The 26,453-nt window shown below is 39.8% G+C and overlaps 1 protein-coding gene across 1 annotated transcript; it reads left to right on the top strand.

The window, feature by feature from the left end:
• The first annotated feature begins 19,674 nt into the window (after positions 1 to 19,674).
• LOC146625367 (serine/threonine-protein kinase pim-2-like) lies at positions 19,675 to 24,373 on the top strand. The gene is made up of 10 exons (XM_085362025.1): positions 19,675 to 19,735; positions 20,364 to 20,606; positions 22,413 to 22,655; positions 22,790 to 22,924; positions 23,042 to 23,136; positions 23,278 to 23,325; positions 23,429 to 23,647; positions 23,755 to 23,935; positions 24,022 to 24,192; positions 24,282 to 24,373. Exons 1-10 carry the CDS (start codon positions 19,675 to 19,677, stop codon positions 24,371 to 24,373), a joined length of 1,488 nt encoding a protein of 495 aa, XP_085218151.1.
• The last annotated feature ends 2,080 nt before the right edge of the window (positions 24,374 to 26,453 follow it).

Raw genomic sequence — 26,453 nt, 5'->3', positions numbered from 1 at the left:
GCTGTCCCTGGACATTAGTGCCTTGACGTACTGGCTGCAGGAATATTGGACGCCTAGAGATAGGAGTCTTCTCTGCAAGAACGACAAACTCAAATTTGGAGGTGGTCACAAGTTAGTCAGCCGGGAAGCCTTGGCTCGTTTTGCTTTGCTTTCACTGGATTAATCATTTTGGAGGTTAAGTTTAGGCATCAGAAACTACTTTGTTAGGTCAAGGAAACATATACCTCTGCATGTTTTGTCACACAAAATGTGATGAGGAGAATGACGCCCATTTTACTTTTTGATATAAATACTTAAATGCCAAAAGACACTTTCTGCATATCTGCAAGATGCCAACAGCTCTGACAAAACAAGAATTTTTGACACCTCAGGAATGATGAGGAGCAGAGCCAACTGTGGAGAGGAGCTGGTTTGGGTTTATCCAAAGCTACATTTTTTCTGCAGCAGCTTGATAGTGAGGACACACAGAGAGGCAAACATCAGCTTCATTGAAATTTTATCTGTGTGCCTCAAGCCCAACCCCCACCTACAGCCCAAACTTATACATTTGTTTGGCTCCTAAGGCAGTCAGCATGGCTGACTTGTTTTCATGTTTCTTTCATCAGTGCATAATAAGTAAGGAGTCTATGCAAATTCTGTTGTTCAAAACTTCTCTTTGTTGGCTGCGCTAACACACCCACATGAATTAGAGCATGTCATAAATAAATATAGTTTTTGCAGTGCTGAACACAATCAATGTACAAATAAGTTTGAGCATTTTTAAAATCATATCATCTTAATCTGTGTATCATGATGCGCGCTGGAAGCTTCAACGATGCTTATTTCATCCTTTGTTTTGAGCATCATGTGCTTCAGTGACAAAACTGTCCGTATTTACTGTTTGCAGAGACAAACCAAAGCAAATCAGTGCTCTAGTGATTCAATGCCTTCCTATTAAACATTTCGTTTTACAGAAGTTTGTTGATAATCAGCAGTGTAGGCAGCCGTGCATGACTACTCTGGAAAAACAGGAAAAGAATGCAAACAGGGGAGGATGATCAGCATGCCAGCAGCGTAGACAAGAGAGCAGCACAAGGGGGGAACTCACATGTCAGTCCCTGTCAAGAAGAAGAGGAGGGATCTTGTGCCTGGTGACCTCTGGGATAGAGGTCAGACTCCTCCAGATTTGCTGTGAATTCTGAGCACGGCAGTCATGCAGAGAAACAGAAGCTCAGCAGAATGCAATCAGGTTACCTACTGAGGACAGGCTCACATTATTTGCTCCTCATCTGTTCAGACAGGGAAAGTAGAAGGTGATAACATATTGGCTGATGATGCTAAAGTAAATATTGACTAAACTTTGCAGGCACTATCTACTGCCAGAATGACTTGGCGCAGCAGTTGAAGGAGGTTATTATATTTTCACTAAATATAATAACTTGTCATCCTTTGAGCATTTCCGAGCCCATTCTGAGGAAATTTAGTTTCCTCTGAGAAAAGTGTTTTGTTGGCGCTTGATTTTGGGGTTCCATCTCAACGATATTAATATTAATATCACTCTTTCTCCTCCATTTGCTTTAATTACACAGATGTAAAATGCCAGATGGGAGATAAAAGCTTGCGAATCTTCTCTTTTTCTTGTAACACAGCTATGCACAAACAGAAAGTCTGTGATTCAGCAACTACAGATTTGATCAGACTGCATCCCTTCTGACCTACTTTGATAAACCACCAAATGATATGAGTAAAACGAATAAATAAACAGAAAACCAAGCTTATTCGTTTTAGTATGCCTGGCTTTGTCAAAAAGAAGCAGAAAAATAACAAGGTTTTCTCATTTCAGACTGTCACATAATGCCACCCCGGATCTGTCAAGGCACCAAAGCTCTGTATTATGAAGCAAGCTCAGCACATCCAGCACACCTAATTTCCTTATCTGGCTTGACTTAACCTAACACTGACATTCAGGCTAAGCGGTCACAAAAAGTGGTTATCAACTTAATAAGTCAGGCTTTTTCAGTCTGACATCTGACCAATCACAAACGTGGGCACGTCCACTGGCAGCACAGCAGCTCAGTTTAGGGAGGAAGATAAAATCACAAAGTCTTCAGATGCTCTTAAATAACTTTAGCACCTCGGACGAGCTTTGCATAGAGGTCCAAGGACTCTTCAAGGAATGGTGAGACTATCTTTTGAAAAACTGATCAATGGGTGTACCTACTGAACTCTAATTTCAGCTCTAACTTTGCAGCAGGTCTCTGCTGTCACAAGTTTATCAGTCAGAAGACCGTCCTTTCCTTTTGACTTTTCCTTTTATTTCCCCTTTGCCATTCACAGATTTTTGGATTTCAACTTGATTTTTTCTTTTGCTTTCACTCATTCATTATGTTTAAGCAATAAATATGTTAGTGTTGGTTAGAGTTTAAAGAACAATCTCAGTTTGGATTGGAATTTGTCCCTTCCCTCCAGTAACCATGTAGAGTGGCTTGCAAAAGTATTCGCCCCCCTTGAACTTTCCCACATTTTGTCACATTACAGCCACAAACATGAATCAATTTGATTGGAATTCCACGTGAAAGACCAACACAAAGTGGTGTACACGTGAGAAGTGGAACGAAAATCATACATGATTCCAAACATTTTTTACAAATAAATAACTGCAAAGTGGGGTGTGCGTAATTATTCAGCCCCCTTTGGTCTGAGTGCAGTCAGTTGCACATAGACGTTGCCTGATGAGTGCTAATGACTCAACAGAGTGCACCTGTGTGTAATCTAATGTCAGTACAAATAAGGCTGCTCTGTGACGGCCTCAGAGGTTGTCTAAGAGAATATTGGGAGCAACAACACTGTGAAGTCCAAAGAACACACCAGACAGGTCAGGGATAAAGTTATTGAGAAATTTAAAGCAGGCTTAGGCTACAAAAAGATTTCCCAAGCCTTGAACAGTGATGGTGGGCTCCCACTTCAGGTCCTGGGTGATGGTGGTACCCAGGAAGCGGAATGAGTCCACAGAGGTGATGGGGGTGTCAGTCAGGATGATGGGGGGAGTGGGGCTGTGTGCTTCCTGAAGTCCACAATAATCTCCACTGTCTTCTGGGCATTCAGCACCAGGTTGTTGTGGCTGCACCAGGACACCAGACGTTCAACCTCCCTCCTGTAGGCAGACTCATCCCCGTCCGAGATGAGTCCAATAACGGTGGTGTCATCTGCAAACTTGATTAGCTTGACAGACTGGTGGGTGGAGGTGCAGCAGTTGGTATACAGGGAGAAGAGCAGAGGAGAAAGAACACAGCCCTGAGGGGAGCCGGTGCTGATGGTCCGGGAGTCCGAGACATTCTTTCCCAGCCTCACATGCTGCTTCCTGTCCGTCAGGAAGTCAGTGATCCACCGGCAGATGGGATCAGGCACATTCATCTGGGAAAGCTTTCCTTGGAGATAGTCTGGAAGGATGGTGTTGAAGGCAGAGCTGAAGTCCACAAACAGGATCCTGGCGTAGGTTCCTGGGGAGTCCAGATGCTGCAGGATGAAGTGAAGGGCCATGTTGATGGCGTCATCTACAGACCTGTATTATGATGATTGTTGCACTCACTGTAGAGCTCAATACAGAACAAATAACAAAATCTACATATATAACCATAAATGGCTTAAAAGTATTTATGACACAAACTTCATTGTAATAAACTCTTTGATATTCATACTTTGTTCTGATGGGACATCGATTACGTATGAAAACAATGTCGACATCTGTCCATCAACAGTTTAAGTTTTCCATTACTCCCAACTAATTTTTATCCAGGACAGAATGATGCCATTTCCATCATGTTTGCTGGGACTTTGCACATAACACAAACCACCTTCTATGAAAACAAAAAACATTATTCTTTTACCCAGAGAATGAAAATGACCTTAAAACCCTTTCAAAAATGTCATTTTATCCTGACATTACATGTGATTTTCTTTCATGTACTATCTCACGCAGTGTGCATTTTGTCTGTGGTCTCTCTGTGCTCTGCTTTTTCTCCTCTCATCTCTTTCCCCTTAAACCCCAACCAGGCACAGCAGATGGGCGCACCTTCCTCAGTCTGGTTCTGTTGGAAGTCTCTTTCTGTTAAAAGAGACTTCTTGCTTCTCACCATATCAATTGCTTACTCATACGGGGTAGCTCTCTTGCTTCTATCAGAGGTGTTGCTTTAATGAATGAACTACATGAGACCTCCGAGTCTTAGAACAGCTTTAAATTGCTAAAATCAAACATTTTCCTTTGCAGGGAAAATGACATTTGCTTTCAACTTGTTTTCCATCTGGTGACTGATATCTTTTCCTTAAATGGCCTTGGGCTATTTTTTGTACCCTTCTTTTCAATCACAAAATGCTGACTACCACACAGCTTGCAGCAGTGATTTCCTACTACTCTTTTCCACACCTGCATCCCGTTGCTGTAACATTCACTGTATGTTGGTTCATGGTCCTTTCCCTCTTTCTCAGGACCAAACATAAGCTAGCAAACAAGGACAGAGATACACAAAAGTTTTCAAATTCCCAAACTTTTCATGCTTTCATTTAGACAAACACACAAAGGCTCCTGATAGGGCTGCATCTCAGACTTCGATACCTCTTTACTACTTTACTTCATACATACAAGATGTATATAAATACTATCAAAGACTTACACTTCTCTTTCCACATACATGGCTCACTTGGCTTTTGTAGCTGCATGTGTCTATGTAAACATCTAATTTACCTGGTACATGATGATCTTAGACAGCCTCCTGCACCCTGCCTTGATTCACAGGAATTATTCATATTGTATGAATTCGTTTGGTGATTATTATGGAAATGAGCGGGTTGAGAAGACAGTTGGAAGACAAAAGAAAATCCCAGATAAAGCGCTCAGGACAGACCGTATTAATATCAAACACTGCTACCTGCAGAGATGAAGTTATTAATTATGATATCATGTTTTATGTAAAAATGTAAGAATTGTTTTGCTGTTATTGTCACCTTTCCAAAAAGCTGATACAAAACTAACTTCATATTGTGTCACAGGCCTAAATGCATTTTTCCCCCCTGATTTTGACTAAAAAAACAAAACAAAACAGACCATAAAATGTTTAAAAATGATCAGATTTCATGAGCAGGTAGTCAAAACATATTGCTGTCAATCCAAAATGTTTGTTTATTAACTCTGTTCTAATTCTCACACACATTTACAATTCAGTTTGATTTCAAGCCAATTTTATTTATATAGCGCCAAATCACAACATCAGTCACCTCAAGATGCTTTGTAATATAGCATACACAGATACACACACCTTATGAAGGGATATTTGTGGTGAATGATGTCAAAGGTAATTCTCAGTTGAAATGTTTTTAGTAAAATAAATGCCACAAAGTATACAGTGTAAAATTTGTGTCTGATGTAACTAATACTGTTTAGATCTTTATCACTTTCCCTTTGTCTGCTTTTGGTACGGTTTCCTACAGCTTGGAACAGAGTCAGAGGACATAGGCGCAACAGAGGAGGGAGATGAGGATCAGTCCACTATGGGAATTGAAGAAGATGTCCTTATGTCTTCAAACACCACTAGCCCAGTTTCAGTGAGCCAGGAAGAGGAAAACACCTCAAACAGTCCACCAATCTCAGAGTCCACAGGTCGGCTTGTTAAAAGACCTAGAGTGCAAAAACATGCACCAAAATCAACAGAGCACAGCACTGAGATGACCAAACTTTCCCTGCTTCAGCAGGTCCAGCAAACGCTATCAGCATCTAATGCAGATTCTGAGGAGCTGTTTGGCCAACAAGTAGCCTCAGAGTTGAGAAACATAAAGGACAGAGCTCTACAGAGCTGCGACTCAAGAGAAACATCATGAACACGATTTATGACACGCAGGAGGCTGAGCAGGGAGGCCACCATTCTCAATTTGCAGGTTCGCAGGTTAGGCCACCTTGGTATCCCACCCAACCTCATCAGGTCCAGCCCCCCCCAGACTGCCAGGCCCCATCAACCCAGCCAATGTCCTTTCTGAAAATGCTCAACTCTGAGTAACTTAAATAATACATTTCAAACAGTTATATCTAAGAATATTTTTGAGTTTACTAGTTCAACTTTACTAGTTCCTGCTGTAAACACAGTCCATTGAAATTACAGCTTCATTCAAATGTTTTAAATGTTCCAACAGTTAATTCAAATTGTACATTAGAATTTTCTTGGTGACACTATTACTATGTGTCTTTCGTACCTCAATTTTGTGGAGTGTTGCAGAACTATTTGCACAATTTGATGGAAGATATTTTTGTATTTATGTAATAAAGCAAACCATTTTTGCAATTTCCCAGAGGTAGATTTATTGTTGTCAGTATTTACAAAGGGATTTTTTTTTTTTTTTTAGTAAATTTTGGAAAGTAAACAAGGCAATTTAAACAAAAAAACAAACAAACAAAAAAAAAACCTTCTGTCTTCCTACACCATGTCTTCTTGCCATGAAACACTCCCTCCAGGTGAGACAAAGTACTCGCAAAGGACATCTCGTTGTTTCTTTGCTTCCACTGAGGGGTTCCGTGCAAGGCCCATTGAAACTGACTGAAGCTCTCCCTCCCTTCGCCATGCACCTTCGACCAGCTGGTGGTTGGCATCCTCAGAATCCACATAGCCAGGTGGTACATAGGCGTCAGATCTGTGGTCCCGGAGATAGTTGTGCAGACAAAGACACGCAAAGATAATGGTGACAACCTTGTCTGGGTCCAGGCAAATTGTTGTTCTGAACACTCTGAAGCGATTCACCAAAATTCCGAAAGCGTTCTCCACAACGCGACGTGCTCTGGACAGACGGTAGTTGTATATTCTCTGATCGGTGTTAAGGTTTCGAAATGGATATGGTTTCATGAGATCTGGTCGGAGGGGATACAGTAAGCATCATCTCCAATTAGCATGTGTGGCATTATAGCATCAGTGCCTGGCAGGGTATCAGCAGGGGGAAAGTTCAGCGTGCCTGTGTCCCTTGCTTCTTTCAGGTCTGAATGGGCAAACACTCCTGCATCAGAGACCCTACCTTGTGTCCCTGCGCTTGCATACACAAACTTGTAATTGGCATCAACAACAGCCATAAGAATGATGGAAAACCTGGACTTGTAGTTAAAATACATGCTGCCACTCTTGGGAGGGGGTTGGATGAAGATGTGTTTACCATCTATAGCTCCCAGGCAGTGTGGAAATTGCCACTTGTTTGCAAAGTCTCTGGCAATGGCCTTCCACTCAGACTCGGCTGATGGTGTCTGTGAAAGACAAGTAGAAAGTGATACAGCAAAAGAATATCTGGTGAATTCATGATTTCCTTTCTTAACCACACATTCAAGGCACTGTCACACTATGAGTTCACTTTACTTTTTTATATACACGTGTAACAAAGACTGAACAAATACATTTGTGACTCAGAATTGTTTTTGGTGAAAACTTGCTGTATTAACTGACAATGTGCAAGTCAATCTTTCAATAGTGTGAGCATGGGTAATGTATTTTCTGTCAAAATTACCTTCAAGTAATCTTCATGCAGTGCACAGGTAAGAGCTGTGCATGTTTCCATGACAATCCTGCTCAGTGTGGTGCTTCCAATCCTATACTGGAAACTTAATGAGTTGAAGGTTTCACCTGTCAAATAGAACAAAGTGTCTTAAATAGTGTCAGGTGGATAGTGGACATGGATGCAGCTTCGTAGAGTGACAGATTTTAGGTGACAGATGTAGAATATAATGCAGTAGTAGCAGCTTATGTAGTATGAATTTTCATGTCCACACACTTGCCTGTTGCCAAAAATCGTTGGGTAACTGAAAGCCTTTCCCTGGGGCTGATGGCCTTCCTGAGGTGTGTATCCTTCTTGATGATAGCAGGACTAACCCTCTCCAGTAGATAGTTAAAGTCCTCTGCAGACATTCTGAGAAGGTCCCGAAAACCCCTCATATCATCTACCTGTTTACACAGAACAAAGTCAAAGTCAAGAACACACACAATAACAAAGCGACATAATAGTGGTTGAATGTTATTGATAATTAAAGAGTCGGACTGATATTTAACCAATGTTGTATAAAGATGTCCTAAAAATCACTTTGGTAGATGTTCAAGTCATTCACTAGAATGCTACTCAAGTAAAATGTAAAAGTACTGTAGTTAATGGCCAGTAATCCAATTAAATAAAATACTAATAGGCTAAAATTAAATGTTGCCTACTGAAAGTAGAAGCATCAGATGTCTTCAAACATTTACCCATCATCATGCAGATAAAGTCCTGTAGGTAAGTGCAATTTAGCTGTTGCTGCTTACCTCCAGTTCTCGTTGTAGAATTGACAGACCGTACTGCCCACGTTTTCCTAGCCATTTCCTTGTCCATACACGCAGTCGCTTTTTATTTTTAGATCTTTCTGCACACAGAATGGCACACATTGCTAAGGCAGTGCGTTTCTCTTTGGTGAGCATTTTCAAATTTCCCGGATTACAGTCTCCCCAGTTCCGGATTCTTCTTCTTCTTATTGTTTATTGGCGGTTGACTTCCGGGTTTTTCTTCCGGAAACAACAACACAACGTGTTGTGCATGTACGTACAGTGTGAGCACTCAGGTCGCATCAGAGCATCGGGCCGTATAGTGTGAGACCCTGCATCGTGACCTATGAACTTCTAACCCCTGCGAGTCAATCGTACAGTTTGAGCAGGAGCTGAATCGCGCGACTGAAAAAAATCGCACAGTGTCTGCCCAGCATTAGACAAGTTAGACATCCAGTCACACCTGGGAAAGGTCCCCTACCCCAACTCCAGGTAAGTGGTAAAGAAAATGCCTCTTTGAATGGACGGATGGATGTCCACTGATGGTGAGTTTTTTATTTTTATTTTTAAAGGGAGAACAGCATGTATTCAGAGACTAATGCTTCTCCAAAAGATCACTTCACCTATTTTATATAATAAAAAGTATCTTCGGGTTTTGTAACACAGTAGAAATCTTTTGAGGTGAATTAAAAATCCTGCAATATAGCATATGAGGAGGGAGGAGGTCAGGGTAGCTGGAGGACGAACAAAAGCTTTAGCACTTTAAACCCACAGTTAATGGTGCGTATATTGTACTTGAGGTAAGTTGTTTCTTCACACCAGTGGTCACTTTTTCAGTGGACAATGAACTAGACCTTTCTGCCAAAGTCTTGTGTTTTCATTGCAAACTTAGTCCAATTTGTTCCAGTCATGTAGGCTCCTTTCAAGACCTAAATGGTAAATGGGCTGCATTCATGTTGTGCTTTTATTCAGCGTTCTCTTCAGTTATATCTGTCATTGACCTATTCAGACATAGACAAAGGTCTATGGGAGACGGCACTGGCATGACCATCTGCACTGTCTTTGCTGTGTTTTACTTCAAGGACACCAACACGTGGATGGGAAGAACATGAATCACTAATTAGTTACTGAAAGAAGTGTATACTTCTTCCCACTCCCTTTCAACATGTAAATTAATCAGAATGTTTTTTGTATGTAATTTGTATAGTATATATTTTTTCTCTCATTTCTTTTCTAAATGTACTTGTATATTGTTCACATGTTGAAATAAATTACCAATCAATCAATCAATCAATCAATCAATCAATCAAAGACTCTTAAATCTCTTAAGACTATGTAACTATAATAAATACTATCATAACAAAACTTGACTTTAAGGGATCCATTTCCACTTCCACATACGGCAAGCTGTGAAAATAAAATGTAACGTTACATTTAATCGTCACTCAGTTACACTAATACTGAATTCTCACTGCATAGCCAGGCAGCAGCAGAAGCAGTGGGCATTAGCATCAACCGTCAGCTTGCAGCATTAGTGGCAGTTCATGCCCACGAATCTCATGAGGCGTTCCGGAAATCAGCTGGGACACACTCTTTAAACTATCTTATAAATAACACTGATTCCCCTTTGGCTTTCATTAAATGGAGGTTGTGAAGTCTGTGCTCCAAAGCAGTGAAAATTATCCATTCTGAATTCAGTCACTAACTTCATTACATGTGCAACATGTACCTTTATTATCCGTCATTTATTCTCCGACAGTGCGGCTGAGTGTGTGCAGCTTTTTCATCTTCCCGTTGCCGTTAGAGATCCAAACTAATGACCACAGTCTGACCACTAGTCATGTCTCAGTGTGAGTCCAAGTCAAAGAGGGTCTATTGTTTTACACCCACTTAGACCAGAGGTTCAGGAGCAAGGTTTAAATGACTCAGGCGTTCTGAGATACTGAGGTGTGCTAGACAATCTACAGCCAGTTGTACTGTGTCGAGAGACTGCAAGGTTATGCCTCCTTCAGTTCAATAGTTCAATTAATTCACCCTCAATTAGGCTTATGTGTGGGCAATGGAAAAAAAAGCATCTACATTAGAGCTCCAATGCATGATCATTTTACATGGCAACAGGTAACTAAAGAGCACAGCCTCTATTTTAATCCAGTGGACTGAGAAACACGAATGCACATCAGTGTAGGCCAGGCAATTTGTCTTTAAAAAACAGGACACAGGAAATGAGTCATTTTAACCAGCATTATCTGATCCATCATCTTTTAGTGAACTTGAATATGCTTTAGTAGATTAAAAAAATCCCACCACATACATTTTAACTGCATTTTTGTATGTTTTCAGTGAAAAACAGCAAATAAAATTAGACACCAACAAACTAGATCTTCACTGATGGATTCCATACATGTATTAAGGTCAGTGATTCATTTTTTTTAGTGACTCTTATTGTCCATTATATTTAAAACATTCACACGAGTCATATCATGACTCACATAGGAGTCATATATACTAGTGGGTAGACTGCATTAACCAATCAGCTGTAATGAGACATAGGCCAAATGCTGAGGGCAGCAAATGAACATGAGAATACTGAACCAGCAGGTAAGACAGTCTTGCTTATGGTAGAGATGGACCGATCCGATATTACGTATCGGTATCGGTCCGATACTGACCTAAATTACTGGATCGGATATCGGAGAAAAATAAAAAATGTAATCCGATCCATTAAATATCACGAAAGCACCTCACAAAACTTGCAACACGCCGTAACTCACCTCAGAACGTTAGCACGTCGGAGCAGTATGCATCACGTGATAGAGCGGCTGTGGCATGCGGGACCTGTCGGTGGTCTGGATAGTGTGATATTATTCTGTTATCATATGTTACCTTATATATGTAATCAAAAGTAGTTGAAGTATGATACTGCTGTAGATCATATTATACCCTTTAACATAGAGTGTGTGATCAGTATGTAGTCTTAGTTTGCATTATACTTTTGACCTAAAAGAGTGTGAAAATCATTAGATCTATTGGATTGACCTGTATTACTCGACACTGTTGAATGTGTTACACTGTTTCTTGACATTTCATACTGCTGAATCATGAAGAGAATGTTGTGTGCAGAGGACCTTGTGCCGATAATAGAAGAGACAGACCACATTCCACACCCCCACCTTACAGAAAGCAGAGAAAGCCAGGGAGCCGAGGTCATAACTTAGGCGCTGTAACAGAGAAAGAATGTGATGTTTTGGCTTTTACGACTAGATGGGGGCCACTAGAGACTATAAAAAGCTGAGCAACCCGTCACCATTTTGAGACATGTGCCTGACCCTCTGGTAGCATCTCTCCCGTCCGGACGTTGTAATGCTCTGACTGTTGAATTGTATGGAAATAAATGATTGTTGATTGAGCATTGATACACCGAGTATTGTCCTTCCTTCAGCCCAAAGATTCAAAGAATTGGGAGATTTCAACAATAGCATGTGGAGCTTCGCTAGCAACCCGGCATTTCATCTCCGACAAAGTTATCCCCGAGAGAAGTAAAGCAAGTGTATAAGTCCATCTCTGAATGTTTGTAAAGCATTCCTGCGTTAAGCTTAACGAGCGACTGCCTCTCGCTCTCCGGCTGCTACTTCAATCATGAAACTGCTTAAATCAGCTGATCGGCTTTTCTGTCGGGAGTCCGTCTCTCTTGTTTGTTTTTGGCCCACTTTGCACCAGAAAGAGGAAACCAGCGGCTGAACAACAGCAGAACGTTTAAGCTTGATAAGCTGTTGTTAGAATTTATTTAATCTTACTTTCTACTCGAGGATCTTTTTCTACGTAGCTGACGGCTGGTAACTGTGCAGGGGCGGATCTTGCAAAGTTTAGCCAGGGGGGCCGATAGGGCATGAACAGGGAAAAGGGCGCACAAAGACATACTTTTCTTTCTTATTCTCATTTAAAATGTCTAGCTTTTAATAAATAATTATCTGACACCCAAAGTTTTAATTTGATGTAAAATGAATAGAAGTCAATTACTGTATATAGTGACTATTAAGTCTAATATATATACCCTAGTAAGCTATAGTACTCTTTACTTTGGGAAGGTACCATCTGTGCAGTCTGCAATTTTGTTGAAGAAAGATGTTGAATCTATTTAATATTTCTTGAAAAATAATTGATTTCTGTGCATTTTTTTTCGCACTGCATCAAATTAAGGTTGATTACGTCGATTAAGCATCATGAGGTGGAGCGTGAGGGGTGGTTCCCTATTTTTTATTTATTTATTTTTGTTGTTGCTGGGAGTTGGAACCCTATTAGTTAGGTTGCTTAATATTTACACTAAGTACTCTTTAAAATACCAGAATAGGGAGGATGGTGTAGGTTTAAGTTTATTAGATTGATCAGTATTGCTGAACTATGAAATATTTTTTTTGTATACAGGTATAACAGAATAGCTTTAGTGTAGTTGTTGTTTTAAACTTGAGTATGAACTTGCAGACTTGCAAAATGCAGCAAGATATTTTAAAAAACAGTTTTGTTGATTAAAAAACACTATATCGGATTCATATCGGTATCGGCAGATATCCAAATTTATGATATCGGTATCGGTATCGGACATAAAAAAGTGGTATCGTGCCATCTCTAGCTTATGGATCAGTGTATTAGTTAGACCAGTGAACAGAGAGAGAACAACGGAAGCCAGAGATTCAGGGAGCACTGAAATAAAAGAAAAAGGAGAGCAAATTACTGTGAAACTTGCTCAGAAAGCAGCTGAAGTGCAGCAAAAGCGGACTACAGAAGAAGACAATGTAGAGCAAATTGTCCAAACTCAAAGTCAAACTATGATGGAAATACACAGGAAAATAACAGAGGTGCAGAGAAGGAGAGTTCAGGGAAAGCTCAAGAAACAAAAACAACTGCAAATGAAACAGAGGACACAGAAGGTAGTCAAATGTTGATAGAAGATTCCTTTAAAGTTTCTGTCAAAAAGAAAAAAAATCAGAGTGTCACTAGCACTCAAATTGAAAATGATGTCACAGATAAAATAGAGATGAAAGCTCAGGAAAGAATCAAACAGAATCTGATAGTGATAGAGGAAGAGGATGAAGGTGAAGAGGAAGGCTGGACTGAAAATAAACCGGCCAGTTAGACCTATATATCTTCTGTTAAACAGCAGAAGAAAAGTTATAACCCCATTTTCTGAAGGTCATGAACAACAAGAAAAATGTACAAATATAGGATTTCTTTCCAGAAAAGAAATTGTTTCTGTTGTATGTGAGATCACTGTTGAGCTATAGTGTCCTGGCACTGCTTTGTTATTAGATGCAAACTTTAAGACAGCTTTAAGATTTTTCTGGAGAGTGTTTAAATCTAGGAAAGATGATTTTCTGTCTTTATGGCAGTGGTGGCAAAACTTAAATCAAACAATTTTGTCAGCAGTACACTGTCACTGTCTCTTTGGTTTTAGCCAAATCTATGAGAAATTTGGAGACTGAAATAGTGGAGCTGCAGGTGTCTGCAAATTCCACAGGAAACTGAGGTTGGTTTGAGAACCTCAAATCTAAATAAGCCAGGTTGGCTTAAAAAAGGCGGTGCTTTTTTTGCCGAAAGAAGAAGGTGGACAAGGACAAGTTCACCGAGAGAGCAGAACTGCAGCTTTCAGATTGCAGTTTATTCAGAAGTACTTGATGGGAGGGGAAGATGATGTTTTCTGGAAAACAGTAACTAGCGTTATTTTAAGATTAGTAGGAGAGTTGGAAATGGATGCTTCAGTGTTTTTATTAAGCTGTAATTTAATATGTTCTTATGAAATGCTAATGTTTTATAAAGACCTTTTTAAAGCTTGAACCACTTTCAGTGGGAAAAGACTGGAACCAACTTCTTCATTGTTTTGGCTTCTAGAGACCGCTTGAGACAAAAGTTCTTAAATTGAGACAAATTGTGGAGGTGGCTGGACCAGACCTTCAAAACACAGAAACAGCATCTTTGACTGGTTTGAAATCAAGCTGCATGCATTTTGAGGAGTATTCTGGACTTTCGGCATAAAAGATTAGCTTTAGTCAAAAAGAAGATGCTCTGAGATTATAGTTGTGGATTAGAGATTCCTGATGAATGAGATCCTTTTCCAGGAATGGGATTGAATATTGAGTTTACAGGCTTGATACCAATGACTGTATAAAACATGGACGACGCGACAGCTCCCCAAAAATGAAGCCAAAACGTCTCTATCGCCCCCTGGTGTCTGGTTGCAGTATAGGTCATAAACCCCGCCTCCTCCATGTTAGCGATCAGACTAAAAGATTTCCAAAGATTCTTTCTTTTGTTATCAATAGTTCTCATCATGCTGATTGATGTCCAAGGGGTCTCCTCTCCCATAAGTTTGATTCTAATTCCTACCGCAGTGATGTTAGATTGGGGTGAAACGTCATCATAAGAGCTTTGACTGGCAGCTGCAATCACGGAGAAACTTGCGTATCTCTGTTCGGGACAGTGTTGCCAACTTAGCGACTTTGTCGCTATATTTAGCGAGTTTTCAGACCCCTTAGCGACTTTTTTTCTAAAAAAAAAGTCGCTAAAAAAGACGTGAAAGCGCGTATCGCTTTTACTCTCAACAAGCAGCGGGTGCTGTAACACAGTCAGTTCTTCTTTTACTCTTATGCTGTTTTGTGGATCACAAGGTTTAAAACTACTTATAAACACACACACACAAAGTAACTCCACCAGAGTGCCTATTTCAGGTCACTTTTGCCGGTCCAAGCCCGGGTAAAGGAGCAGGGTTGGAATTGTGACATTAAAAAAAACAATTGCTAAAAGAAATTTAATTTGTAGTTCTAAATAAACTCTAAATGCATTTAGGACGTTTTTTACTCACTTTATGTCTCTTCCACGATGTTATTTCTCTCTCCAACAACATAGGTTACAATTAGATTAGCATGACCAATTATGCAAATTAGGCGATGACGTCATTTAGCGACTTCTAGCGACTTTTAGGACAACCAATAGTGATTTTCCTTACTGAGGAGTTGGCAACACTGGTTCGGGAATAGCAGATAGAGCGTAGGCTCTGAGAGGAGGGCCAGCGTTTACGCTACGAAAACACGACCGAGTGTTTTAACCTGACAGCCTGAGGTGTTCTTCCGTAAACTGGACTACCCGGCAGAAGGACCCGAGGCCCCGCTGCATGTTTAAAATGCCCAACTATTTTCCGTCCCACTGCTATAGCATCAGCTATGCTCCTCTGTGCTAATAAGCGTGGGTAAACTCTTTGTACTCGTTGTTGTGTTGGGATTTTAGGTGCTTGATTAAATTGCTTGTGTTAAATGCGCTACCTTTAGAGCCTCCTCTGGACAATTTCGCTGAGCACAATTTGCAGTCCGCCTTTGTTTTCGGGTCTTCGTTCACTTTGAAATAGTTCCACACAGCTGATATGTCTCGCCTCGCTTTCTCCCCGCTCTGAGCTGCAGCCGGGGCCTGGGGGCGGGCACTCGGCGCCTGTGATTAACCCCTTACATGCCGCTCAAACATAGAAAGGTCTCAGACCGTGGTATCGGTCCTCGGTATCGGGGGACGTTTAACGAGTACTTTAGAAAATGTGGTATCGAGGCCGATACCCGATACCGGTATCGGTGCATCCCTAATGGCTAGTATTGCCAATACCAATACTGATACATTTAACTTTTAATAAGCAGCTTATGTATCAAAAAGCAGTGTGTAATTATTTATGAGATGAAGCATCATGAATTTGCATTGAATTCTAAATTTTAACAACCACTAAGTCACTGTGATTTTTAATTTCCACAATAATTAGTTAGCACAACAAAACACACCATTCAGCTTTTCATGTATTTGAAACTGTTTTTTTTGTTTGTTTGTTTTTTTAAACATGAAATGTATATGTGCCTGTTTCTAAAGCACTCTGGGTCAACTTCTGTTGTTTAAATGTCCTATGGGATATAAATAAAATAGATATGATAGTCAACACAAAAAGGTTCAGATATTTTTCAGAGTGCATGTCTGAGGTGTATCTATTTATTTCCTAAAAACAACTAATTGAAGACATTCAGTGGGCTACATGCTGCTGAACTTAGAAGGCAGAAACAAAGGATCAATCCTATCACGATACTCTCGCTCTGATACCATTTCCAGCGTTGGTATTAATACTGTCAATATCTGGATGGATCTGCTCACCTTTAGTATTTTCCTCATCATCCTATGTGGACATATTGTCTTAGTCTCAATCTGCTCTTTTTGTTCTCCCTCATGGTTGGTTCTCTCTTCATTGTGTGAATGAGAATTAGTTGAGCTGTTATTATTTTGTGCTTTGGTAAAGGCTACGCAATAAAGCTGCTTCTAAGTTTACCTCTTGTTTCCCAAGTCTGGCGTTTTAGGTCCAATTCCTGCCTGCTGCACAGCCGACCTTGACCTATTCTGGTTGGTTAAAAAAATGGAAGTGTACTGTGAATCTACTCGCTAGTGGGACGGCTGGTCCATTGTCAGTTTTAATGACCTTTTCTCATCGTGGTGCAAAATACAACACCAGACTATCAGATACCAAACCACTGATGAGATGGGAGTAACCAGTACCTCTCACTAATGTTATAATCCAGTGCATCAGGGCACAGACTGCTGTGTTAACTAATAGTTCTCTTGGTTTTCTTTTGTTTTTCTTTTGACATTGGGTGACTTTTCACTCATTTTCAGTGAAATGTTTATTTTAGGTTACTCATAAGTCACTTAACACTGACCTATGAGTAATTCAAAGGCAGCTAATTCAAGGGATGAACCAGCGTTTTGTCTACACTCAGACAACTTAGTGAAGACCCATTTTTAAATTGTATCTTTGGCATTTTGTTAGTAGCATCCTGTCATGAAAACACATCATTTGTTTCCTTGTTTTTGGTTGAATCTATGAAAAATGCCAACGGTAACACAGTTTAAAAGGTATAATCGTATTTAAGTAATTCCCAAGTAGCTCAGTAAACTGAAAATTAACCTAATGCTAACATATCTCAGCATGCCTCAGATAGTTGATTCTGTCCATCTCACAATGAACAGAATTGAGGAAGTTCAAGGAAATGGAAGAAAAGAACACTATATGAAAGTCATGTCTTTAAGAAACAGGTAAAAATCCAACAGAGCTGACACCGAACCTGAGAGATTCATCTGGCCCTTCAGCTGATCTGTTCACTGATGCCTCATCAGAATTAGCCTAAGTGGAAGGGTGGCTGTGAAGACCGGAGATGGAAAAAGGTTCAAGTATGCCAAATTACACAAGGATGGCAACAGGTCTCATCTTTGGATCTAGTGTGCTCAGTGTAATTTTTTTAAAAGTGTTACTTTTGTCATTTAAACAAGTGGACGGCCTGGTGCATCTGGGTTTTGTTTTTTGTTTGTTTTTTTGAGAGGATGAAGAGAATTAAACTTTTCTACAGTGTGTTGGTGGCTCCTTATATTTTGTGGCCTGTGATGTAATTGCACTTTTTGTTGATTTACATGTTTAATGACCTCCATTAGGTTTGAGCCCGTCTCAGATCCAAAAGTATGTTTGCATTCTTACTCGCATTGTGCTACAAATTGATGAATGGAATTTTTTCTGTAGTTTTCACTGATAAATATAAGAGCAAATTAAAATTTGGTGATATTTTTGTGACAGTTTGTGGAAGCATAAGAAACTTCTTAAGATATTTTTGTCATTTATACTGATGCCTATTGACTGAGTGCGCAAAATTAATAGATGGAATCAATATAAAAAATAAATAAATGAATACAAAGATCAAAGGTAAGGTTTAACTTGACTTAAAAAGAATATATTTTAAAATGTTTAATTGTATTTGTATAAATAAATAAAAGCTAATCACTGTAATAACAACAATTAACTTTACTGAATAAATACTAAATTTCTATCAATAAATATGGAATAGATTATTTATTACAAACAAATGCAGATTCATAACTGATCAAACAACCAGATAATCCCCTGTGAGCAAGTGACTGGCAACAACGGATAGAAAGAACTCCTTTTTAACAGGAAGAAATCTCTGACAGAACCAGGATCAGGGAAGGGCAGGTATCTGCTTGTAACTGGTTGAGGAGATGCAAAGAAAGAGAAGAGAGAAGATGACAGCACTGAGAGTTACATAGTGGAGGAGAACCTCTGTGCATCCTGCACTCTGAGCCTGCAAAGCTTAAGGGATGGTCACTACCTGACAAGTTTAACTGTCTTCAGAACATTGCAGAGGCCTTATTGACAGTATTTGGCTCTACATATCTGTGTGAGCAGATTTTCTCTCACATGAGTGTCCTCAGTTAGCGGTCTGCATGCTGGACACTCGTAGGCCTGTGTCTCTGAGTGGGAGACCAAAGATCACATTAACATGTCCATCCCTGTATTAACAAACATGCCATATTGGCCCAGTTTATTTTTCTTATCATTGTTTTGAGGAGACCATAAATAGCATTTACATTTTCTGTTGTACAGTTCATTTGCTGTTATGGAGTTCTTGTTACTGATAAAAAAAAAGTGTATTTTTTGTTTCAAAATAGCTGATCTGCTCTATGCCAACATCTGCGAACAAATATAATTCTATAAAGTTGGTCTATGTAGTGTGTAACTGTTGATATAGAGCGTTATTAAATTTATTGCTAATGCAATCATATGGCACGTTGACTTCTAAGGAAATTTTAGATGGCACTTATCATCAGAAACGTTGCTGACTCCTGGGTTAGACCTTCATATTAAATTTTTCTTTTTTAAACTTTTTTAAGAACGCATTTTAACATTGGACTCAAAAATAAATAAATCCCCCCTAACAAAAAAAGGCACTTCAAGTGCCAAATTGCTTTATATTTCTTCACTTAAATATACGGCCGCAAGTAGGGCTGACATGGGCCCCAGGTTTGATGTGTTCTGCAGTAAACTGGACAAACCAACATAAGGATGGAAGCCACTGTGGGACATTTTCAGTAAGTTGAGCATGTGTTTTATAAGTTGACACATGAATTAATGTACTTTAATAGAAAATGGAAAGGTGATACAACCTCAAAAACGTGGTTGCCTCTAGATTTAAAAAGAGAAACAAGGTGAGTAGTTACACTATAAAGAATAAATGCACAATTTAAAAAACAAAATTTATAGGTAGGTATATCGACTTCTTATTAAATTATATGAATTATTATGGATTTGTCTGCCACAGTGTTTTTCTTTAAACTACTTAGGAGCAGTTTTACTGGCAGTTGGTGATGTCACTGAAAGGCAAGGTTCTGTTGCCATAGTCTGAGTTTATTTTGAAAGCTCACTTACGGAACTCGCTTAAACAGCTTAGAAAAGACAAGCGCACACATTTGAAGAAGTATTTCCTCATTACGGTGACATTTTCCCTTTTAAAAGGTCTCAAAAATTAACATGAAAAAGGAAACGAGAAAAAATACAAATTCAGGAGATAAGAAAGATCCAGGAGATCAAAGTAAGTAAACAAATACATCAAATCTGGGTAAAATCCCTCAAATAACAGAATCTACTTTTCTAAAAATGTTGACAGTCTGTGTATAAAATGAAACATTTGAATCCTACCCATATGGAAAAGATATATATAAATCTTATAAAGTTTGTATCTGTCTTGTGTGAAACTTGTATGTTTTGGATACTTACTAAAACAATATATGAAAGTAATGAGAAAGTGGCCACTTTCATGAGTAAATCATATAAGCCTGATATGATTCACTGTATGAAGTAGGCCACATCTTATGCAAGTCTTTTATAAATTTGTACTATTTCTTTTCCATATGGGTATGTTTGACTGAAAATAGCATAATTACAACACATCTAATCAAAGAAAGGTTAATGGGGCACTTTGTCTTTTGGTAAAATAATGTGACAAGTTTATTCTTGGACTCAGCAGTAAAAACAGATCAACAAGTGTCATGAAGATCTAAGTCTTAGTAGACCTAGTATGGACTGGTGTTGCTCTGTTTTTTATCAAAAGGATAAACTTGTTATTATAATTTAACCAATACTCCCTTAAATGGCATCAAAATCCTTCCAGTCCTGATGTCGAGCACTCTTTTTCACTACTGTGTTGTTGTTGTTTATAGACTCTAAGAGCAGGATGGCTAAAAGAAAGGCCAGTCCTGAAAAGAAGACCCCCGTAAAAAGAAGGAGGGTCACTGAGCAGGCTGCTCCTTCCACCAGCTCAGATACACATCGGGTCAAAGCAGTGACGCGTAAGGCCCAGCAAGATGGAGCGGGCACAACCAGTCCACCAAAGAAGATTAAACTTGCTGAGCCTACGAGTGGAGACAGGGAGCAAGCGTCTTCCTCCGTGGACGCTGGTAAAGGTAGGCTAATTAGTTGAGTGAGGGGTAGATTAAGTGCACAGCTGGTTGCTCGGTTTAAGATATTAGTGTTTGGGAGATACTTTTCTGTTGTACAGTTCATTTGCTGTTATGGAGTTCTTGTTACTGATAAAAAAAAGTATATTTTTTGTTTCAAAATAGCTGATCTGCTCTATGCCAACATCTGTGAACAAATATAATTCTATAAAGTTGGTCTATATAGTGTGTAACTGTTGATATAGAGCGTTATTAAATTTATTGCTAATGCAATCATATGGCACGTTGACTTCTAAGGAAATTTTAGATGGCACTTATCATCAGAAACGTTGCTGACTCCTGGGTTAGACCTTCATATTAAATTTTTTCTTTTTAAAACTTTTTTAAGAACGCATTTTAACATTGGACTCAAAAATAAATAAATCCCCCCTAACAAAAAAGGCACTTCAAGTGCCAAATTGCTTTATATTTCTTCACTTAAATATACGGCCGCAAGTAGGGCTGACATGGGCCCCAAGTTTGATGTGTTCTGCCGTAAACTGGACAAACCAACATAAGGATGGAAGCCACTGTGGGACATTTTCAGTAAGTTGAGCATGTGTTTTATAAGTTCATCAGTAAATTAACACCAATAGCTAGTTAACCCATAGCTACTCACACAACAACGGGGTATTGGGTAACTATGATGTTGTTATTTTAGAAAACAAAGTACACATGAATTAATGTACTTTAATAGAAAATGGAAAGGTGATACAACCTCAAAAACGTGGTTGCCTCTAGATTTAAAAAGAGAAACAAGGTCGAGTAGTTACACTATATAAAGAATAAATGCACAATTTAAAAAACAAAATTTATAGGTAGGTATATCGACTTTAATTAAATTATATGAATTATTATGGATTTGTCTGCCACAGTGTTTTTCTTTAAACTACTTAGGAGCAGTTTTACTGGCAGTTGGTGATGTCACTGAAAGGCAAGGTTCTGTTGCCATAGTCTGAGTTTATTTTGAAAGCTCACTTACGGAACTCGCTTAAACAGCTTAGAAAAGACAAGCGCACACATTTGAAGAAGTATTTCCTCATTACGGTGACATTTTCCCTTTTAAAAGGTCTCAAAAATTAACATGAAAAAGGAAACGAGAAAAAATACAAATTCAGGAGATAAGAAAGATCCAGGAGATCAAAGTAAGTAAACAAATACATCAAATCTGGGTAAAATCCCTCAAATAACAGAATCTACTTTTCTAAAAATGTTGACAGTCTGTGTATAAAATGAAACATTTGAATCCTACCCATATGGAAAAGATATATATAAATCTTATAAAGTTTGTATCTGTCTTGTGTGAAACTTGTATGTTTTGGATACTTACTAAAACAATATATGAAAGTAATGAGAAAGTGGCCACTTTCATGAGTAAATCATATAAGCCTGATATGATTCACTGTATGAAGTAGGCCACATCTTATGCAAGTCTTTTATAAATTTGTACTATTTCTTTTCCATATGGGTATGTTTGACTGAAAATAGCATAATTACAACACATCTAATCAAAGAAAGGTTAATGGGGCACTTTGTCTTTTGGTAAAATAATGTGACAAGTTTATTCTTGGACTCAGCAGTAAAAACAGATCAACAAGTGTCATGAAGATCTAAGTCTTAGTAGACCTAGTATGGACTGGTGTTGCTCTGTTTTTTATCAAAAGGATAAACTTGTTATTATAATTTAACCAATACTCCCTAAAATGGCATCAAAATCCTTCCAGTCCTGATGTCGAGCACTCTTTTTCACTACTGTGTTGTTGTTGTTTATAGACTCTAAGAGCAGGATGGCTAAAAGAAAGGCCAGTCCTGAAAAGAAGACCCCCGTAAAAAGAAGGAGGGTCACTGAGCAGGCTGCTCCTTCCACCAGCTCAGATACACATCGGGTCAAAGCAGTGAAGCGTAAGGCCCAGCAAGATGGAGCGGGCACAACCAGTCCACCAAAGAAGATTAAACTTGCTGAGCCTACGAGTGGAGACAGGGAGCAAGCGTCTTCCTCCGTGGACGCTGGTAAAGGTAGGCTAATTAGTTGAGTGAGGGGTAGATTAAGTGCACAGCTGGTTGCTCGGTTTAAGATATTAGTGTTTGGGAGATATTTGTGTGTATGATCTAATACGCTGATGCGCTTTTGGTGTTTTCCACATCTGCAGACTGCAATCAAAACACAAAAAGGTGCACAAAAAATGGCAGAAGGAAGTCTGCGGGAGACAGCAAAGAGTCACCCAAGAAAAAGAAAAAGGACAAAACCAAAAACGTCGTCCAAAATTCAGTAGTCGACCAGCAACGTAAGTAGCAAGCAGCTTGGCTTTTATACTCAGGTGAAGAGCAAAATGAACATTTAGGGTACAGCAGAGAGTAATTTGTGTCACAGCTGTAGTAAAACAACATTTGTGTCTTTTCAGGGGAATACCAAGCCAGATATGTGCAGGAGCACCATCTAGGAAAGGGCGGCTTTGGAGCAGTGTTTGCTGGCTACAGGATAACAGATCATTTCCCAGTAAGTGTTCAGATGGTGGGAGTAAGACAGGCAGTAATGCAGATAACGGATAATATCGTCAGCTGAGCATTAAAGGTGCCGTTTTACACCTTTAATGATGTCATACTGAGGAAATGCTCACCAATGCTCTGTGTCTTTTAGGTAGCCATCAAACACATTCCCAAGGACAAAATCCCCATCCAAGTGACGGTAAGTGTGCAACACTTGAACTGTTTTTACATTCCTGGACTGAGTGCAGCGTTCACCTGTGAAACGTCTGTTCCTCATCATCCACTTTGTTGTAATATATCAGGATGAAAACGGGAAGGAAGTCTCAGTGGAAGTGGCCATTTTGCTGAAGCTTGCAGCTGAAGCAGATGGATCAGTGGGAACGTCGGCTCCTGTGTCTCTGTTGGACTGGTTTGACTTTGGCACAGAGCTGATCCTGGTGCAGGAGAGACCTGTCCCCGCTGTGGACCTGTTTGAATACATAAGAGAAAATGGAGGATGTTTACCAGAAGGAAAGGCCAAGGTAAGTTGACTGGAAGAGCCTTAGACTGTACAGCATTCAATCAAAGCATAGAGTATCAGAGAAGCATCAACCTGTTGACTCATTACTGTCTTTTTCATCTTTTCCAGGTCATTCTGAAGCAACTGGTTGATGCAGCAAAGGACCTGGAGGAGAAACAAATCTTTCACCGGGACATCAAGAGTGACAACATTCTGATTGAGACCGGCTCAGATGTGCCTCGAGTTCGTATCATTGACTTCGGACTGAGCTGCTTTGCTACGGAGCGATCGCGGTTCCGCTTCTTCTATGGTAACATATTCAGCTCCTGCTCTTCACAGATGTAGCAATTTGTGCCTTTTGTTTTAGAAGAAATTGTAATTGTGTCTGTTTATTAGGTACACCTATCCACAGCCCTCCCGAATGTTACTGGGGCAAAAAATACAGGCCTGGACCCACCACGGTGTGGCAAATGGGAGTGGTGCTGTACGAAGCGCTTCATGTGGGGGACTTTAATATCATGACCTTCATCGAAAACGAACTGAAATTCAACGAGCATCTGTCCCCACGTAAGAAAACATCACACTTCAAGATTCACTGATGGCTTGGATCATTGGAACCATCATCTTCATCTTCTCTCTCCTTTCTTTCTTTCCAGACTGCCGGAATTTCTTGGATGCGTGTTTAACCGAAGTCCCGGAGAAGCGCCCAACGCTGGGGGACCTCCAGCGCCACCCCTGGCTCAGATAAACCCATCTCTCACACACACACACACATTTCATATCTTATCATATAAGTGTGATACATGGCCTAACTTTCTTTTTTTTGTCTTTCTTTCATTTTTTTTGTTTTTTTAACAGGAAAAGATTGTTTTTTGGTTTTTTTTGGCCGATTCTAAATTTTGCTATCCTGAAATTCCTGTAACCCCCCCAGCCATCCCAGGAAAGGGGATCTCTCTTTGAATTGGCTTTCCCGAGGTTTCTTCCCATCATTCTGGCCCCCCGGGGAGTTTTTCCTCGTCTTCATAGAGAGCTTGGGCTGGGTCAGGAGCTTCATCAAAATTGGCATTATTTGATTAGGTTAATGTAATAAAACACGCTGATGTAATCAAAATTAGTAAAGATCAAAAGATTTAACTTAAACTTCCATTAAAACTTGTTTAACTCAACTTTGCTGAGAATACTCTTTCATTACCATGTCAAGGATTGTTTTTTTACTCATGATGCATTTTGACAAGTAAGAAAACTGAAAACTAAATCAGGTTAAAGTATGCACAACGAAAGTCACACTGTCACTGCTCTGAAGACTTGCATCTGTTGCCCTAACCTCTAACGGTGTGTTCACACCGAACGCGATGTACGCAAATAGAGCGTCAGGTTTAAATGTAAAGTCAATGGAAAAGCGCGATGACACGCGATTACGGGTCCCGCGAAAATTCGGAAGCAGATTTGCGTCGCGAAAACGCCAAAACTTTTTGACTCGCGAATAAAACCACGCGCGTGAGTTTTTGTGTTGCATTTTGTGCATACGCGCGTTTCGCGTCAACCGCTCGAGTTGGGAAAATCGCACCGCGACAACCAATCAGGAGCCTGGTGACGTGGCTGTGACCTAGGTCAAAGGGGCAGATCCAGCCAAAGCCCTTCATACTTTGAGGGAAGGCTAATCAATGCCGTAGCAAACAACCCAGAGCTGTACGACACCAGCTGCTTTCTGTACCGAGACAGGAATATAAAGGACCGAGATAGGAGGAAGATATGTGAAGAGATCGGGCAACCTGGTAAGTTCATTCATTTCTCTTTTGAAAGTTTTCACTGACCCGGGGAAGCCGCACAAAAGCTAGCAAGCCACTGCTATTTTCCCATTTTCCCAGCCATATTTTTTAATATCCATCTATACTCAATGTGAATTCGATAAATTTAATAAATTTGTTTGACTGATCACCTAATGTGTGACAAAAGAATCCACTGTGATGCTAATGACCGTCTGCGCTCTCTTACCTGTCTGTAAAAGTTGGCCTTGTCTCTCTCACTCTGCCTTCTCTCACTCGTTTCCCGGTCCAGTGATGCCTCTCTCCTCTGTTGCAGAAGTTCCAGCCCGTGCTCTTCCTGTGTTCCGCGTGCCCGACTGTTTCTCTGCCCCCTGGTTTCCCACGGCACCTGTGCAGAGTTTCTGTTAATGACCGTGCTCCTGTTTAAGTTGATTCCTCTCATGAATAAATCTTGTAAATATTTCAAGTGATTGAGTCTGCTCTTAGGTCCAACTGCACTCTCATTTCCAGTTTGTGACATGGGCTTTTCTTCCTTTCTTTCCTTTGCATTATTGTCAGGTCTTTACCTTACAATATAAAGTGCCTTGAGGCAAACATTGTTGTGATTTTGGCGCTACATTAATAAAAGTGACTTGAAATTGAATAAGTGCAAGAAGACACAGCTGAGCTCAATCTAAATAATAGAGCAAATGAAAATAAAACTAAAGGCAAAGTACAAGAGACAAAAAACTGAAAACAGAAACTGAACTAATTACACACAGAGACAAGAGACTAACACTCAACTAGTCATAGAAACACAGGGGAGGTTACAGCTAATCAAAACACACCGATTAAAGTATCAAATTCAAAGAATTCTTCCCCTCAACCACAACCGCTCACAGCAGATGGCTGCCCCTCTCTGAGCAAGACATGTCCTTCAATGCACATATTAAACAAATATGTAGGACTGCTTTCTTCCATTTGGGCAGCATCTCTAAAATTAGAAATATCCTGTCTCAGATTGACGCTGAACTAGTTCATGCATTTATTACTTCTAGGCTGGACTACTGTAATTCATTACTA

Source organism: Diplotaxodon limnothrissa, linkage group LG9, assembly GCF_057381915.1.
Source record: "Diplotaxodon limnothrissa isolate DT_005_m linkage group LG9, D_limnothrissa_male_GT1.1, whole genome shotgun sequence".
Taxonomy (NCBI): Eukaryota; Metazoa; Chordata; class Actinopteri; order Cichliformes; family Cichlidae; genus Diplotaxodon; species Diplotaxodon limnothrissa.
Note: the sequence above shows the minus strand (reverse complement) of the source record. Positions and strands in the feature narration are given on the sequence as shown.